Raw genomic sequence first — 14955 nt, forward strand, 5'->3', positions numbered from 1 at the left:
TTTCTTATCCTTCCCTTTTCTCTGTTATTCCTTTAGTTAAACACATTACTTTCAAAGGCTATGCTGACCTGTAGCCTCACATCTATGTTACCTGAAACATACAAATTCCCTAACCAGTATATTCCAAGGTTAACTCTTTAAATTTGTGCAATCTGTGGGTCTTCTTCCCTGTATTTTATACTTTTCTTTTCTGAGAGAAGGGTGCAAACATATAAATCAATAAAAGACAAAGCTGCTCTGGCTTTATTAATGTCAGGTCTTTGCTCGTGTGACCTCCCCCAAATCCCACACCCAACTCTTCAGGCTCTTCTAAGGAAAATTTGAAAGCTACCCTTGATTACTTATATTACCTTAAATTACTAATAAAAATAATTTGAATTTACCTGAATAAAATGGGCTGGCAAACATTGAATTAAATGAGTACTATAGGTTACTTTTAAATATCAGGTTCTCTGACCAAATATACAAATATAAATCTAAAACAATTCCTAACTATTCTAGTGCAGTAAGAATAATCTTTTCAATACTACATATATTTCTGTTTCATTAATGATAAAATGAAAAGCAGCTATAATAAAACTATTAAAAAATACTTCAGAGTTATTAGACCAGGGTCAACTATCTAGATGACATAAAATTGCAAAGGAGTATAAATATCACTCTTACATGGGTAAGGATTCCTTTATTTTGCTATCGAAAATTTCTTTGTACATTGCAGCTGACATCACCTCTTCCATTGGACACATGATGCCATATTCCTCACAGCCATTCTCTTGAACCAAGGGGTCAGTTTTATGTGGATCAAACATTATATTATTTGGTGTAACTAGCAACACACCACTGACTGTGCCCTAAGATGAAAAAAGAAAATAATGTTTAATCTTCAAAGTTTAAATTTTCAAAAATTATTCTAGATATTTTTATTTCCGATGTTAGGCCACCTACCGCATATAAAAGTAGTATAGTCAAGCACTATGGCATTCTCGTGAAAATGTTTTTAATAACACCCAAATTTTCCCAGTAAATTCTCCTTGTTAGCAGAGGAAAAATACAAAGAACATCATATTCACCTTCAATCAATCAAGTCAAGAATTAAAATTTGCAGCCTCAGTAAAATGCTGAGTTATATCAGCAAGATAACTTCAGTAATATAAGAAGGATTGTAAAGTCCTTCAAGGCATGAGCCATGTTTTACATTAACTTGCATACAGCCTCCTGTGTTCTTCCATCACTACAGGTATCAAATAGTTTCAGGCACACACTGCAGGTTTAATAAATAATGTGCTGATAACTCAATCCATTATAAAAGGAAAATAGTATAATCTGTTTAAAATATCTTAAAAAAAAAAAATCTCCATTTCACTCGATTCTGCTACTGCCTAGTTATGTGACCTCTGGCAAGCAAAGCCTCTGGGGTTGTTTCTTCATCTGTAAAATTAGGTAGATTAGATTACTTCTAAGGCATACAGTAATTATTTTAATCATGAAAAGCTATGAAATTTTAAATATATTTATACAAAAAGTGATACAAATATAAAGAGTCCAACCCTCTCACCTTACAAATGAGCAAACTGAAGTATGTAAGAAGCTGATCCCACTAATATTAGCTAATGTTTCTTGAATGCTTTGTATGTACCATGCTTTATATATATTATTGTTCATTTATATATATTATTGTTCAATTATAGCTCTGAGATGAGAATACAGGTGGGGAAATTAAAATTGAGAGAGGCTAGGCAATATGTCCTAAATAATAAATAACATAGCTAACTATACAAAATCCAAGCAGTCCATGCTTTTTACTATAATCTTTTCACATCTGAGTTACAAACAATAATCACTTCAACTCAAGTACCAAATATTCCTTAATCCTATTTATTTATTTTATTTATTTTTATTGAAGTACAGTTAATTTACAATGTTGGGTTAATTTTTGCTGTACAGTAAAGTGATTCAGTTATGTAAACATTCTTTCTTAATTCCACTTTCAAACTCCCATTCCATTACATCCTGTAAGAATAAAAATAAAGAGCCAAACAATTCTAAAACTAAACCAAATAATTACTTCAAAGTTGTCTTTTTCTTCTGAAGCTATCAATAGAAAAACTTAAATCTTGCTTGATTTGGTATCACACCCTCCTTCCAAGTCCATATTCAGCTCTGTGAATTTATCTCATTTAACTTTAAGAATGGAAAACTTAAGTTATGACAGACACTAACTTTAGAAACAAAAAAATAAAAAGAGAAATACTACTAAAAATGGTCACCCAATCACAAATGAAAAAAAGTTATTGCCAATGTTCGAGATTATAAAATATGCTTATTATTTACAGTAACTGCATGCAATACTGGAGAGAAGAATACGTGTGTGCATTTTGGTGGGGGAAAGGGAATCAATCTCAAACTCTGACTAGCATTTCTTTTAGTTCAGACCATGGACCTCCTAAATAAGGAGGAACTTTATGTAAACCATAGCCTAATCATCTTTTGATCAATATTTTATCTTATTATTTTTTAATATCTTTATTGGAGTATAATTGCTTTACAATGTTGTATTAGTTTCTGCTGTATAACAAAGTGAATCAGCTATATGTATACATATATCCCCATACCCCCTCCCTTTTGCGTTTCCCTCCCACCCTCCCTATCCCACCCCTTGATCAATATTTTAAACAGATTCATATACATTATGTATTCCTGGATCACATGCCAACTGAAATCAATGAGTGATGATAAAATATTTTGCAGGGACATTTACACTGCCAGGGATAATCCAAGAAATAAGTAATCAAGAGTAGAGTATATACAATATAAAAAAGCTGAAAGATTTCCAATCGTTAATACCTTCCTCTATCTCACCACATCTACAAGCAAGTTATTTGAGAAATGAAACCAAACAATCAGTAAGGATTAAGGAAAGCAAACTTCAGCTTCTCTGAAAGACTTCAGGTCATTCTTGATTTCATAAATTTCATCTGAGCATTAGTTTTAAATGATGATATAAAATTTGATTCACTGGCATAACACTACATCTTTTGCTTTAGAGGATTTTCATTAAAGACAATGATTACTAGGTATTATAGAAAAGGCCTAGTGTAATAATAATACTTTAATTCACTATACACATGAATACTATAATCTTAGTAGTGTAATTATAGAAACCATTTGAAAAGCCTCTCAAAACCATACTTCTACTACTTGGATTACAAGGGGCTTGAAGCCCTATAGCTTAACACTGGAATGATCAATCTGCTAATGTTATATTCCAGGAATTCACCCTTATTTGCTACTGTTGAAGGATGCACTGATATATTCTTCAAGCTTCTTTCCCTCTGCCTTTAGCTGGAGCTCTTTGAAGTATTCTGTGAGATGTCAGGTTGTCTCCATAAATCAAAAGAGACAGCCAAGAGAAACATTACAACACAAAATTCACAAAAATCTCTTCAGAAAGTAGCCTCTCAAATTCATTTGGCCAAGATCAAGTCTGAAATCATAAACTCATACTAAACCATTAACATTTCATTCTTTTTAAATACTGTTTCATAAATGTAGACATATTTTCAGGAGCAAGAGCATACTGTAAGTAAGAGATTTCCAATTAGCACATCTTTTTTTTTTTAATTAATTAATTTATTTATGGCTGTGTTGGGTCTTCGTTTCTGTGCGAGGGCTTTCTCTAGTTGTGGCAAGCGGGGGCCAGTCTTCATCGCCGTGCGCGGGCCTCTCACTAACGCGGCCTCTATTGTTGTGGAGCACAGGCTCCAGACGCACAGGCTCAGTAGTTGTGGCTCACGGGCCTAGCTGCTCTGCGGCATGTGGGATCTTCCCAGACCAGGGCTCGAACCCGTGTCCCCTGCATTAGCAGGCAGATTCCCAACCACTGCGCCACCAGGGAAGCCCCAATTAGCACATCTTAATGCACATGACCTGCAGAAACTTTAAGCACCTACTTCCCTTTAGTATTAGTAACTTCCAATTTCTTTTGTGCAATTAATTGACTAAATCCTCCAAGAAGGAATTATTTCTATTAGAAAATAAAGTCTATTTCTAAAAGAAAAGTTACCACTTACATTACAATATTTCTGTAAATACTAAAAGATAAAAGACTATGATTTGGGAACTCATCCCAGGAAAAATAAAAGCTTGTACTGATTTTTTTTTCAGTCTTAAGTCCACAGTAATTTAACCATTACAATAATTGTTGATAAATTTCCATAATTTTATATAAATAATCTTTACTACAATCAACCTGTAAGAAGAAGAAAGAAATGACTTGTATGAGAAAGCATCTTTTCCTGCTTACTTTCTTACAAGAGATTATGTTCCAAGAACACCAGTGCAAGCCATTCCTAACCCTGCCAATGACTTTATCTTTTCTTTGATTCTTAAACAAAATTGTTATTCAAATACTTCCAACTAAAATTTTGCTTCCAGCCAAGAACTAATTCTGCCTAAAGCTACTAAACACATAAAATACATGAAATAACTCTTTTCCGATACTATAATGCTGAATAAGGGGAAACAAATAAAATGAGATCTACAAATGCCCCAGCACACTGGGTGGAGTTTCCTGGCCACAGACAGAGACAGGAAAGGAGAGAACACTCCCTACTGAGAAAGCTTTGGAGATCTACAGAGGATCCTTTTCCACAGTTCCAGCTGAGGACTGATTGCCACCTGTGTGAAAGCAACTATCCAAGGATGAGAAAAAAAGCACTCAAAAGAAGCTGAGAAAACAATCCCTAGAGTCCAGAGTCAGAAATAGTTTGTGTTCTCACAAACCAGAGCAAAAAACCCTTGTAATTTACAGCACCTCAATACTCAGAAGGGTATTGTCTCAGTAAGGGGAAAACTAGTTAAAGACTTAAAAGCAGCTCTGGTCATGCCTAACAAAACTTAAAAGCAAGCCATGATAGGATGAAGCTGTTTCCAAGAAACAACCGTGTCACAGAAAAATGCGCAAGAATATGTACAGAAATACAAAAATATCCATCACCCGACAAAATAAAATCCATAATATCTGGTATCCAATTAAAAATTACTAGGCATGCAAACAAACAGGAAAATATGGCTCACAGCAATAACAAAAATAAATTAACTGAAACAAACCCAAAAGTGGAAGAGAGAAAAGAATTGGTAGAAAAAGACATTAAAACAATTATTTTAACTATAGTCCACATATTCAAGAATATAGAAGAAAGATTTTGCGTGGTAAGTAGGGACTTGGAAGACATAAGCGACCCAGTTTAAACTTAGAGGTGAAAAATACACTGGATAGAATACCAGATTAGATTTGGCAGAAAAATAAATTACTGAACTTAAAGATACAGCAATTGAAATTGTCCAAAATGGAGAGAGAGGAAAAAAAAAGAGCAGAGTATCAGTAAGCTATGAAGCACAACATCAAGCAACCTAAAATATGCATAACTGGAGTTTCCAAAGAAGAGGAGAGAATGGGGGAGAAAAAACACTTGAAGAAATATGGCCAAAATTTTTCCAAATTTGATGAAACTATAAACCTATAGGTCCAAGAAGCTGAACGAACCCCAAGGAAAACAAATATGAAACACACACCAAGGCACATCATAATTAAACTGCTCAACAATATCAAAAAAACAAACAACCCAATCAAAAAATGGGCAGAAGACCTAAACAGACATTTCTCCAAAGAAGACATAGAGATGGCCAAAGGCACGTGAAAAGATGCTCAACATCGCTAATTATTAGAGAAATGCAAATCAAAACTACAGTGAGATATCTCCTCACACCAGTCAGAATGGCCATCACCAAAAAAATATACAAACAGTAAATGCTGGAGAGGGTGTGGAGAAAAGGGAACCCTCCTACACTGTTGGTGGGAATGTAAATTGGCACTATGGAGAAGAGTATGGAGGTTCCTTAAAAAAGTAAAAACAGAGCTACTATATGATCCAGCAATCCCACTACTGGGCATATATCTGGAGAAAAACATGGTTTGAAAAGAGACATGCAGCACCCCAATGATCACTGCAGCACTGTTTACAACAGCCAAGACATGGAAGCAACCTAAATGTGCATCAACAGATGAACAGATAAAGGAGATGTGGTACACATATACAATGGAATATTACTCAGCCATTAAAAAGAATGAAATAATGCTGTCTGCAGCAACATGGATGGACCTGGAGACTATCATACTAAGTGAAGTAAGTCAGACAGAGAAAGACAAATATATATTGCTTATATGCAGAATCTAAAAAAAAAAAAAGATACAAATGAACTTATTTACAAAACAGAAACAGACTCACAGACATAGAGAACAAAACTTATGGTTACCAGGGGGAAAGGTGGGGAGGGAGGGATAGACTGGGAGTTTGGAAGTGATCTGTACACACTACTATATTTAAAATAGATGACCAACACTGTATACCACAGGGAACTCTGCTCAATATTCTGTAATAACCTAAATGGGAAAAGAATTTAAAAAAGAATGTATATGTAAAAAAATAATAACAATAAAATTTTAAAAAAATAATCAACTTGCTCAAAATCAGTGATAAAGACATCATCTTAAATGCAAACAAAGAAAAATATATATTTTATACAGCACACCAAATACAAAAATAATAGAAGACTTCTCTTCAGAAACAGTGCAAGCCAGAAAACAGTAGAGATTTGAAAGAAACATCTTTAAAGTTCTGAAAGGAAAAGAAAACCCTGTCAACCTAAAATTCTATGTCCTGTGAAAATATCTTTAAAAATTAAAGAAAATGCCAAAGCTATATGAATAGCAAATAAGCAAATGCAAAGATGCTCAGTATCACAAGTCACTAGGGAAATGTAAATTAAATGAGTTACCACCAAAGACCAATAAGCATAACTAAAATCTAAAACACCGACCACAGTGAATGCTGGTGAGGATGTGGAGCAACAGCAACTCTCAGTGACTGCTGGCAGGAATGGAAAATAACACAGCCACTTTTGGAAGGCAGTTTGGTAGTTTCTTACAGAGCTAAACACAGTCTTACCACACGATCTAACAATCACATGCCTTAGTATTCAACCAAAGGAAATAAAAACTTATACAAAACCTGCATATTAATGTTTATAGCAGCTATCTTCATAAGTGTCCAAACTTGGAAGCAACCAAGATGCCCTTCAGTAGGTGAATGGATAAACTGTTGTACTGTACATCCACAGCGGTAAAAACAACTGCGCTGTCAAGCCATGAAAGATACAGAAGGCTCTTAAATGCATATTGCTAAGTGAAAGAAACCACTCTGAAATCATTCAATCATACTTCTAACTGCATGACACTCTGTAAAAGGCAAAACTATGGAGACAGCAAAAAGATCAGTAGTTTCCAGGGGTCCAGAGGAAGGGATGGATGAACAGACAGAGCACAGAGGATTTGGGAGGCAATGAAACTATTTTGCGTGATACTGTAATGGTGGATACATGTCATCATACATTTCTCAAAACCCATAGAAGTACGACACAAAGAGTGAGTTCTGATGTGAACTATGGAAAGCCACTTTAAGTATAAGACACAGTCTAAAAGTAAAAAAATGGAAGAGATAAATCAAGTTAACACTAACTGAACAGAAGCTAAGTGACTACATTTGTATCCATCAAAGCAGATTTCATAGCAAAGAGTTTTACCAAGAATAGTCTTTCATAATTAAACAAGTCAATTCATCAAGACAATATAAGAATCCAAAACATTTTTATACCTAACCACAGTTTCAAAATACACACAAAAAAACTGATAGAACTAGAAGGGGAAACAGACAAATCCACAATTATAGAGGTATTTCAACATCCTTCTGTCAATAATTGATAGAACAAAAAGACAGAAAATCAATAGTAACACTCAACTTGATTTAATTGACATTTATAAACTATTTCTCCCAACAACAGCAGTATACACATTGTTTCCAAGTGCACATGTAACATGTATCAAGATATAATACATTCTGCACCATTAAATGTTAAGCCTACCAATAGTAGTATGTTCTCTAACCACATGGAAAAACATTAGAAATCAGTAACAGAAAGACATCTTGAAAAATACCAAATATCTGGAAACTAAGAAACTTCTAAATATTCCATGGGCCAAAAAAGAAATAAAGAGAAAGTATTATGAACTGAATGAAAATGAAAATACAACGTATCAAGACTGTGGATTCAGTTAAAACAGTACATAGGGGGAAATTTATAGCACTAAAAACCTATTTCAAATACCCATAATTTATGAATTACGACTATAAAGAAATGGTTCTCACGTGTGACTTCTCAAGTGGGTATCATACTATAATTACTTTCTTAGCAACACCTGGAGTTAATTTTGAACACTACTGTACTTTACTATAATCCCTTTTGCAGACTAGAAGTTCTCTGCTTTAGAAAAGCAGCAACGTGCGGTAGATAAAACACAGATTCAAACTGGGTTTGAATTCTACCCAAGATAGAGAAACCCTGGACTCGTTAACCTTTTCTGAAAGTTTTTTTTTTTTTCTTGTGAAGAAGGAATAGGACTGCCTATTTCACAAGATTTTAAATTGATCATCATGTGCTGATGCTGATGACTAAAAATGTAAATGCAAAACTGTCATATTTTAGTAATAAATAAAAAATGATTAAAAGTTTTTTCTAAAGTTTTATCCATTACCTTGTCACTGGTAATATATCTGCAATTAATTTTAAGAAATTTCTCAGTAAATGCTTCTTCCTCCTCAGAAGTTGACGATATAACTCGTGCAGGTCGAATACCAGTAAAAGCAGATGAGAGAGTTTCTTCTTTCGGGTGGACTACATCAGGATTCTTAAAAAAAAAAAAAAAAAAAGATAAAGACACTTCAGAGAACTAAATAAAACTAAGCACATTGTTAAATGCAAATGAATAGCTCTCCCCAGTGTTTTTCCTTCTCATCACATTCTGTAGATCAGCTCAAAACGTTTTTAGGTAAAAAAATATGGGAAAGAATGTCACTTCTTTTACATTTGGTAAAGATCTCTAATACAGCTTAAACTTACATCTTCAATGATTTTTTTAATGGGAATATATATATACTGGTTATAATGTGTGTGTGTGTGTGTGTATGTACACACACACATACACATTCAGTTGCTCCTGAATCAAATCACTGGTCCTGATCATTTAATATCTCCCTCAGGTGCTGGGAGCAGAGAAAAGGTGAGTGCTTGTCTGTGAAACCTAGCAATTCAGCAGAACCCATTCACTGAAGAGCCTGTTAAAATCTCAAGCTATAAAGAATGTATCAGTACCATTTTACAAAGTATTAATTAGTTAGATCATAGGTTCTTAATTTTTTTGATGCCATGGACCATTCCCACAGTGAAGCCTATAGACCTCCTTTTCAGAATGTTTTTTTTAATACTCAAAATAAATATAGAATTACAAAGAAAAACAATTACATTGAAACAATTATCAAAACACTTTTTAATCAGAGATATATTTATTTATAGATATATATGCTTCTTTATTAATACATTAAATAACAAGATCTAGTGATGACTCATAACGATAATTTTGAAGTACATGGCCATAAACAACATTCTGTGATATCTGCAACAACTCTAAATTGATCTGAAAATAGGTGAGTTCTATTGGTGACAAAGTCACAGGTATCCCTGGTGCTTTTCTATAGTTTGCTGCTTATATTCTTAATCTTTAAAAATGTTAGATTTCACTTACAATTTTTTCTATCCAAGTTCACAGAACTCATAGTTTTCCCAAAGTTCAATATTCTGTACAAATGTAGGAAGGTTAGACAGATACCTTTTAATCTTTGTTTTAAATACCTCCACAGAGGCATTTCATACCTTATAAGTAAATAAACAATGCCTTATATAATAGTTTTCATAGTAGCAAGGTTCTTCAGAGCTCTGAACTAAAATCTGCCACTTTGTAATTAATACCTAATAGTTATGATTTGGCCTTTTGAAATAATAAACAAGACTGCTTCCTCTTCAGTCTCACAGACTTTGAGATACTTGAAAAGAACTATCAAATTTTAACATAACTTTTTCTACTCTAATAAATGCAATGAATTCCTTAAATTCTGTCCTATATAGGACAGAATTTTTAGACTTCCTTTCTAAATTTCATATACCCTTCCTAAAATATAGGGCTGAATCCCAAGCACTTGGGCAGATACTCAACAGACATTTTTTGAAGGCAGACCAGTTCAGAACACTGCAAAACAGCTACATCTGATATAATTATATTTTTAAAAAACCTAAAATGTAATTATATTTTAACAGCTGCATGACACTGTTATAGCATTATTATCAATCTTTTCATTTTGTGATGCAAACTAATAACTTTACATTCATCCTGTTGTCTCTGGTAGTTACTGTATCTCAGAGTTTATATCATATATAAATTCATTTAGCACAGATAACTAAATAAGGGACATTAATAATAATATTGATATTTATGAATACCTTTTTTTTTTTTTTTTTTTTTTTTGCGGTACGCGGGCCTCTTTGTGGGCCTCTCCCGTTGCGGTGCACAGGCTCCAGAAGCGCAGGCTCAGCGGCCATGGCTCACGGGCCCAGCCGCTCCGCAGCATGTGGGACCTTCCCAGAACGGGGCACGAACCCATGTCCCCTGCATCGGCAGGCGGACTCTCAACCACTGTGCCACCAGGGAAGCCCTATGATGAATACCTTTATATTTAAGTATATCATAAAGACCATTTCATTTTCAAATCACTCATAAGGTATACACTATTACCTTAATTTTTAAGGAAACGTATGCTTGGCCAAATTCAGTAACTTGCACAATGAGTAAGATGAAGCTGAGATGAAAACCCATGTTGCCAACACATGGAACTAGTGAGCTTAACTGCACTACTATATGCTTTCCATTTCAATCATTCTTCTAAAAGATTGCGTGCAGAGGGGGAAAAAAAGCCAATACAGAGCCATCAGAGAGCCCCCTGGCAAGCTGGCGCAAAGCAATACACAAATTTTGTCTATGACTGTTCAGTTACTCCCAAACCAGGTGACAACAGTATCTACTAAATAACCATATTATTCACAGAAACTGTATCAAGGTACATTGTCAAATATTTTCCTTAAACATATACCTCATAGAACAACATGATCTCTGAGGTTCCCTCAAAGTCTCAAATTCTACAACTCAGTATCAATAGCAATCCCAACTTGTCAAAGTAATACTATTAAAAAGAATACATGAGATTAGCTTAACGAATGCTCAAAGTATACACAAAAGAGTATTTCTTTAAAATAGATCAAAGTTGTTCAGAGAAATCATAATCAGACCTCACTTTAACTTACATACATGTACATCATGATCCAAAGTATCAGTATCTCTGTATCTCTGTGAATTTACAGATTCTGTTTCTTAATAAGGTGATTTGAATAAGCTTATCTGAGTGCTTTCTGAAGCTTCTTTGTGCAATTTTGTTTTAGCCACTAGGGATGGAAAGGTCCTTAAAAATATAGGATTATAAACATTTATTTACCAAGCCTCAATCGTCACCTCAATTGTTCAGATGTGCAAAAGGAAAGCAATGCTATGACAAGTGACCCAAAAAGGCTGACTTATGGTCATCTTTTTTGTACAATATGATTAAATATTATATAATATAATTCGTAGAGTATTATATAAATCATTACCATAAGCTAATTAGCAACTCCAAACTCTCCTTTTCCCATGTTGCCTTGGCTTTATGGAGTTTTTCTTTAGTGATTGAAAATATGTGGAAATGTTCTCTGGTAACATGTAGGTAAGGCATACACAATTTGAGGAGGAAAAACCTTACAGGCACAGAAATACCAACATTTATATTTATTTCATACAACATATATAATATATAATCTAAAATAAAGTGTCTATTTTTAAAGCAATGTATATTATGTTTCTTCACTCAATCCAATAAATATGATGGGTACCATTTACTTCCTATAAATTGTTATGTTTAACTATCACTCTCAGAATTTATTTAAACTCCACTTCTTAAGAATTTGAGGCTCTTAAAACAAACATACAGAATAAAATACAATACAAATAAAAAATAAAAATATCAGAGTGAAGAAAAAATAAAATGCAATTTTAAGTGTTGTACTTGGAGTTTGGGATCTGGTGCTGAGCTGTTTAGAAACCAGGTTAAAAAGCAAAGAAGGATCAATTTTAAAATTCTAATTATGAGAACAATGCTTGCTTTCAGAATCTAGAAGAAAACTCTCACCCAGTAATTTAACTATTTATTTGTGATGTTACAAATATAGAGATTTCTTCTATATAAAGAAATGCTTTCCTAAAATCTATATAAATACAAAGTCCTACTATGAAGTTCTATGTTTTCACATATTTCAAATATAAAATTTTGTCCTAAGAATGTAAGACTAAGGTATAATTATAGCACCATCATTTAAAAAGTACATATTAAAAAATTATAATTCCCTAATAAACTGCTGGTATTTAAGTTTAAAAGCACCAAAGCTAAATTATATTATAAAATATATAGGTAACATATAATTCATGTGTTATTTATATATATGGCATTTATAGTTGTTTAACTTTATTTTATTTAATATGTAATATATAAGCTTATGTTTATTATATAATAAAGTATATATACTTACGTATGAAAATTTAGGTTTAAAAGCATGAAATTTAAAATTATAATTTATATATTATATATCAGATAAAATATATTTTATATACTATATATTTTAGTGATTTTAAATTTATTTTAAGTTTAAATATATAATATTATACACAGAGAGAGAGAGGAAGGAGGTGGAAGTAAGGAAGAAGGGAAAGGGGAGAGGCATGTTTGTGACTAGTTTAAGGATGGCATATGTGAGAACAATATTTGAAGCACATGCTATATTTAATCTCTTCAAACTATATTGATATTTCTAACTAAAATTTTTTTAACTTCTTGCATGTGTGCTATTACTTTAATGTCTGTTTTCAGGTATGTAAGTTCAGGATGTCAATGAATTATGTGATTAGTATGATTAAAATAGAGAGAGGTTTATTTTATTAGATTTCACAAATATTCTCAAGATCCCCAAAACCCTGTAAGAAATTAACATCACTCTTTTAAATATTTTCTCATCTATATGTAAAGAGACTAGTCACTGAATGTCTTTTTAAAAAAAATCTTATTTGACTAGAGTTAGAAAATCTTCTGAAGTTCCCTGACTAAACAATGTGGTTCTCTTGAAATTTATTTATTTATTTATTTATTTTTTTTTTTTTTTGGGGGGTATGCGGGCCTCCCTCTGCTGCGGCCTCTCCCGTTGCGGAGCGGGCTCCGGAGCGCAGGGCCCAGCGGCCATGGCTCACGGGCCCAGCAGCTCCGCGGCATGTGGGATCTTCCCAGACCGGGGAGCGAACCCGGTTCCCCTGCATCGGCAGGCGGACGCGCAACCACTGCGCCACCAGGGAAGCCCCTCTTGAAATTTTATAAAAGGCAATGTTATGACTTCACTGTGTCACCCAAGAAGATACGCTGAAGTCCTAACCCCCTACCTCAGATTGCGATCTTATTTGGAAATCAGCTTTTCACAGATGAAGTGAGTTAAGTTGAGTCACACAGGAGGAGTAGAGTGGACCCTTAATCCAATTTAATTGGTTTCCTTATCTGAAGAGGAGACCACTATGTGAAGACACAAACACACAAGGAGAAGACAGCCATGTGACTACAAAGGCAGAAACTGGAGTAATCTGTCCAACAAGACAAGGAATGACAAGGATTGTGGGCCAACACCAGATGCTAGAAGAAGCAAGGAAGGATCCTCCCCCACAAGGTGCTTTCCAACATCTTGATTCCAGACATCTAGCGTCCAGAACTGTGAGATAAGTTTCTGATTTAAACCACCCATTTTGCAATCCTTTGTTACAGCAATCCTAGGAAATTAATACAGGCAAATAATAATTTTTAAGTCATATAAACAGAAGAACAGCATATTAAAAAGTCCAGAGAATCTTAAATATTGAGAAAAAAAAGCAATGCTTTTGTTCACCTTTTAATCATTTTAAGCAATACTTCCGATTATCTGCTTTACTTTTATTTTTGCTTTGGTAAGCAAAAATTTGCTACATTACTTCCACATAGCTCTTTACTACAAACTTTCTAGTTTCTACAATTTGGGACACATATATTTTAATTTTAGATTGTATGTCTCAGTCACAGAGAATCTGTACTGCTAATCCTTACCCTTTCATCAATTAGTTCAAAAAGTGGTTAAGAATATAACACAAAACCTGGATGTAGACTGTCAGGGTTTAAATCTCAGCTCTACCACTCATTAAGTATGTGACCTTGTGTAAATTACTCATTCTCTCTATGCCTTAGTTTCCTCATTAATAAATGCATAGTAAGTACTTTTTAAATGTTAATAGTAACTGTAGCAGAATAATTGCCTATGCTTAAAAAGAAGCTTTTAATGTGCCTAAACTCTATTAATGCTTTATATATTTTCTGCTGTAAGACCTTCTAGGCCTTCCATAGAATCTCTTAGTAGTATTTTTTTCAAAATTACATTTTCTTACTACCATGAAATATAATTTCAAAATTATATTTTCTTACCACATTATAAGTACTCTACTTTTCTTATTATCTTTTAGATTTATTAGAGTATACTAAAGAGTGTTTTATATTAAAGAGAATACAACTATCTGCTAGCCCATCTTTCAGTGGAGTATAGTAACATAAGCAGAAATTAAAAACTATTTAAAACCATTTCACTTTTCCGTATTATTTATTTTAAATATTTTTTCCTCTGAATTCCATCCTAAATATATCACACTAGTAGTTGTAGCCTAAAATGGCATTAGCATAATAAATAAATTTAAGATGCAGAGAGGAGAAATCAAAGGAGGTAAACAAACAAAAAAGGTTTTTATATTTACAAAAGAATGTTAGATTAAAAAAATTTTACAAAATGATGATAGTGCAAGAGTGACAG

General features: G+C 33.4%; 1 protein-coding gene across 11 annotated transcripts in view; it reads right to left on the bottom strand.

Annotated features, from left to right (window-relative positions):
* OXR1 (oxidation resistance 1) overlaps positions 1–14955 on the bottom strand; it is a 468745-nt gene that overhangs the window by 58369 nt on the left and 395421 nt on the right. For all 11 annotated transcript variants that reach the window (XM_024129823.3, XM_024129824.3, XM_024129821.3 and 8 more), the window contains 2 exons: positions 8651–8803; positions 667–851 (listed from right to left, as the gene is read on the bottom strand). In XM_024129823.3, coding sequence (XP_023985591.1) covers positions 667–851; positions 8651–8803 — 338 coding nt within the window. The remainder of the gene's footprint in view (positions 1–666; positions 852–8650; positions 8804–14955) is intronic.

The sequence above is a fragment of the Physeter macrocephalus genome, chromosome 15 (genome assembly GCF_002837175.3).
Source record: "Physeter macrocephalus isolate SW-GA chromosome 15, ASM283717v5, whole genome shotgun sequence".
Classification (NCBI taxonomy): Eukaryota; Metazoa; Chordata; class Mammalia; order Artiodactyla; family Physeteridae; genus Physeter; species Physeter macrocephalus.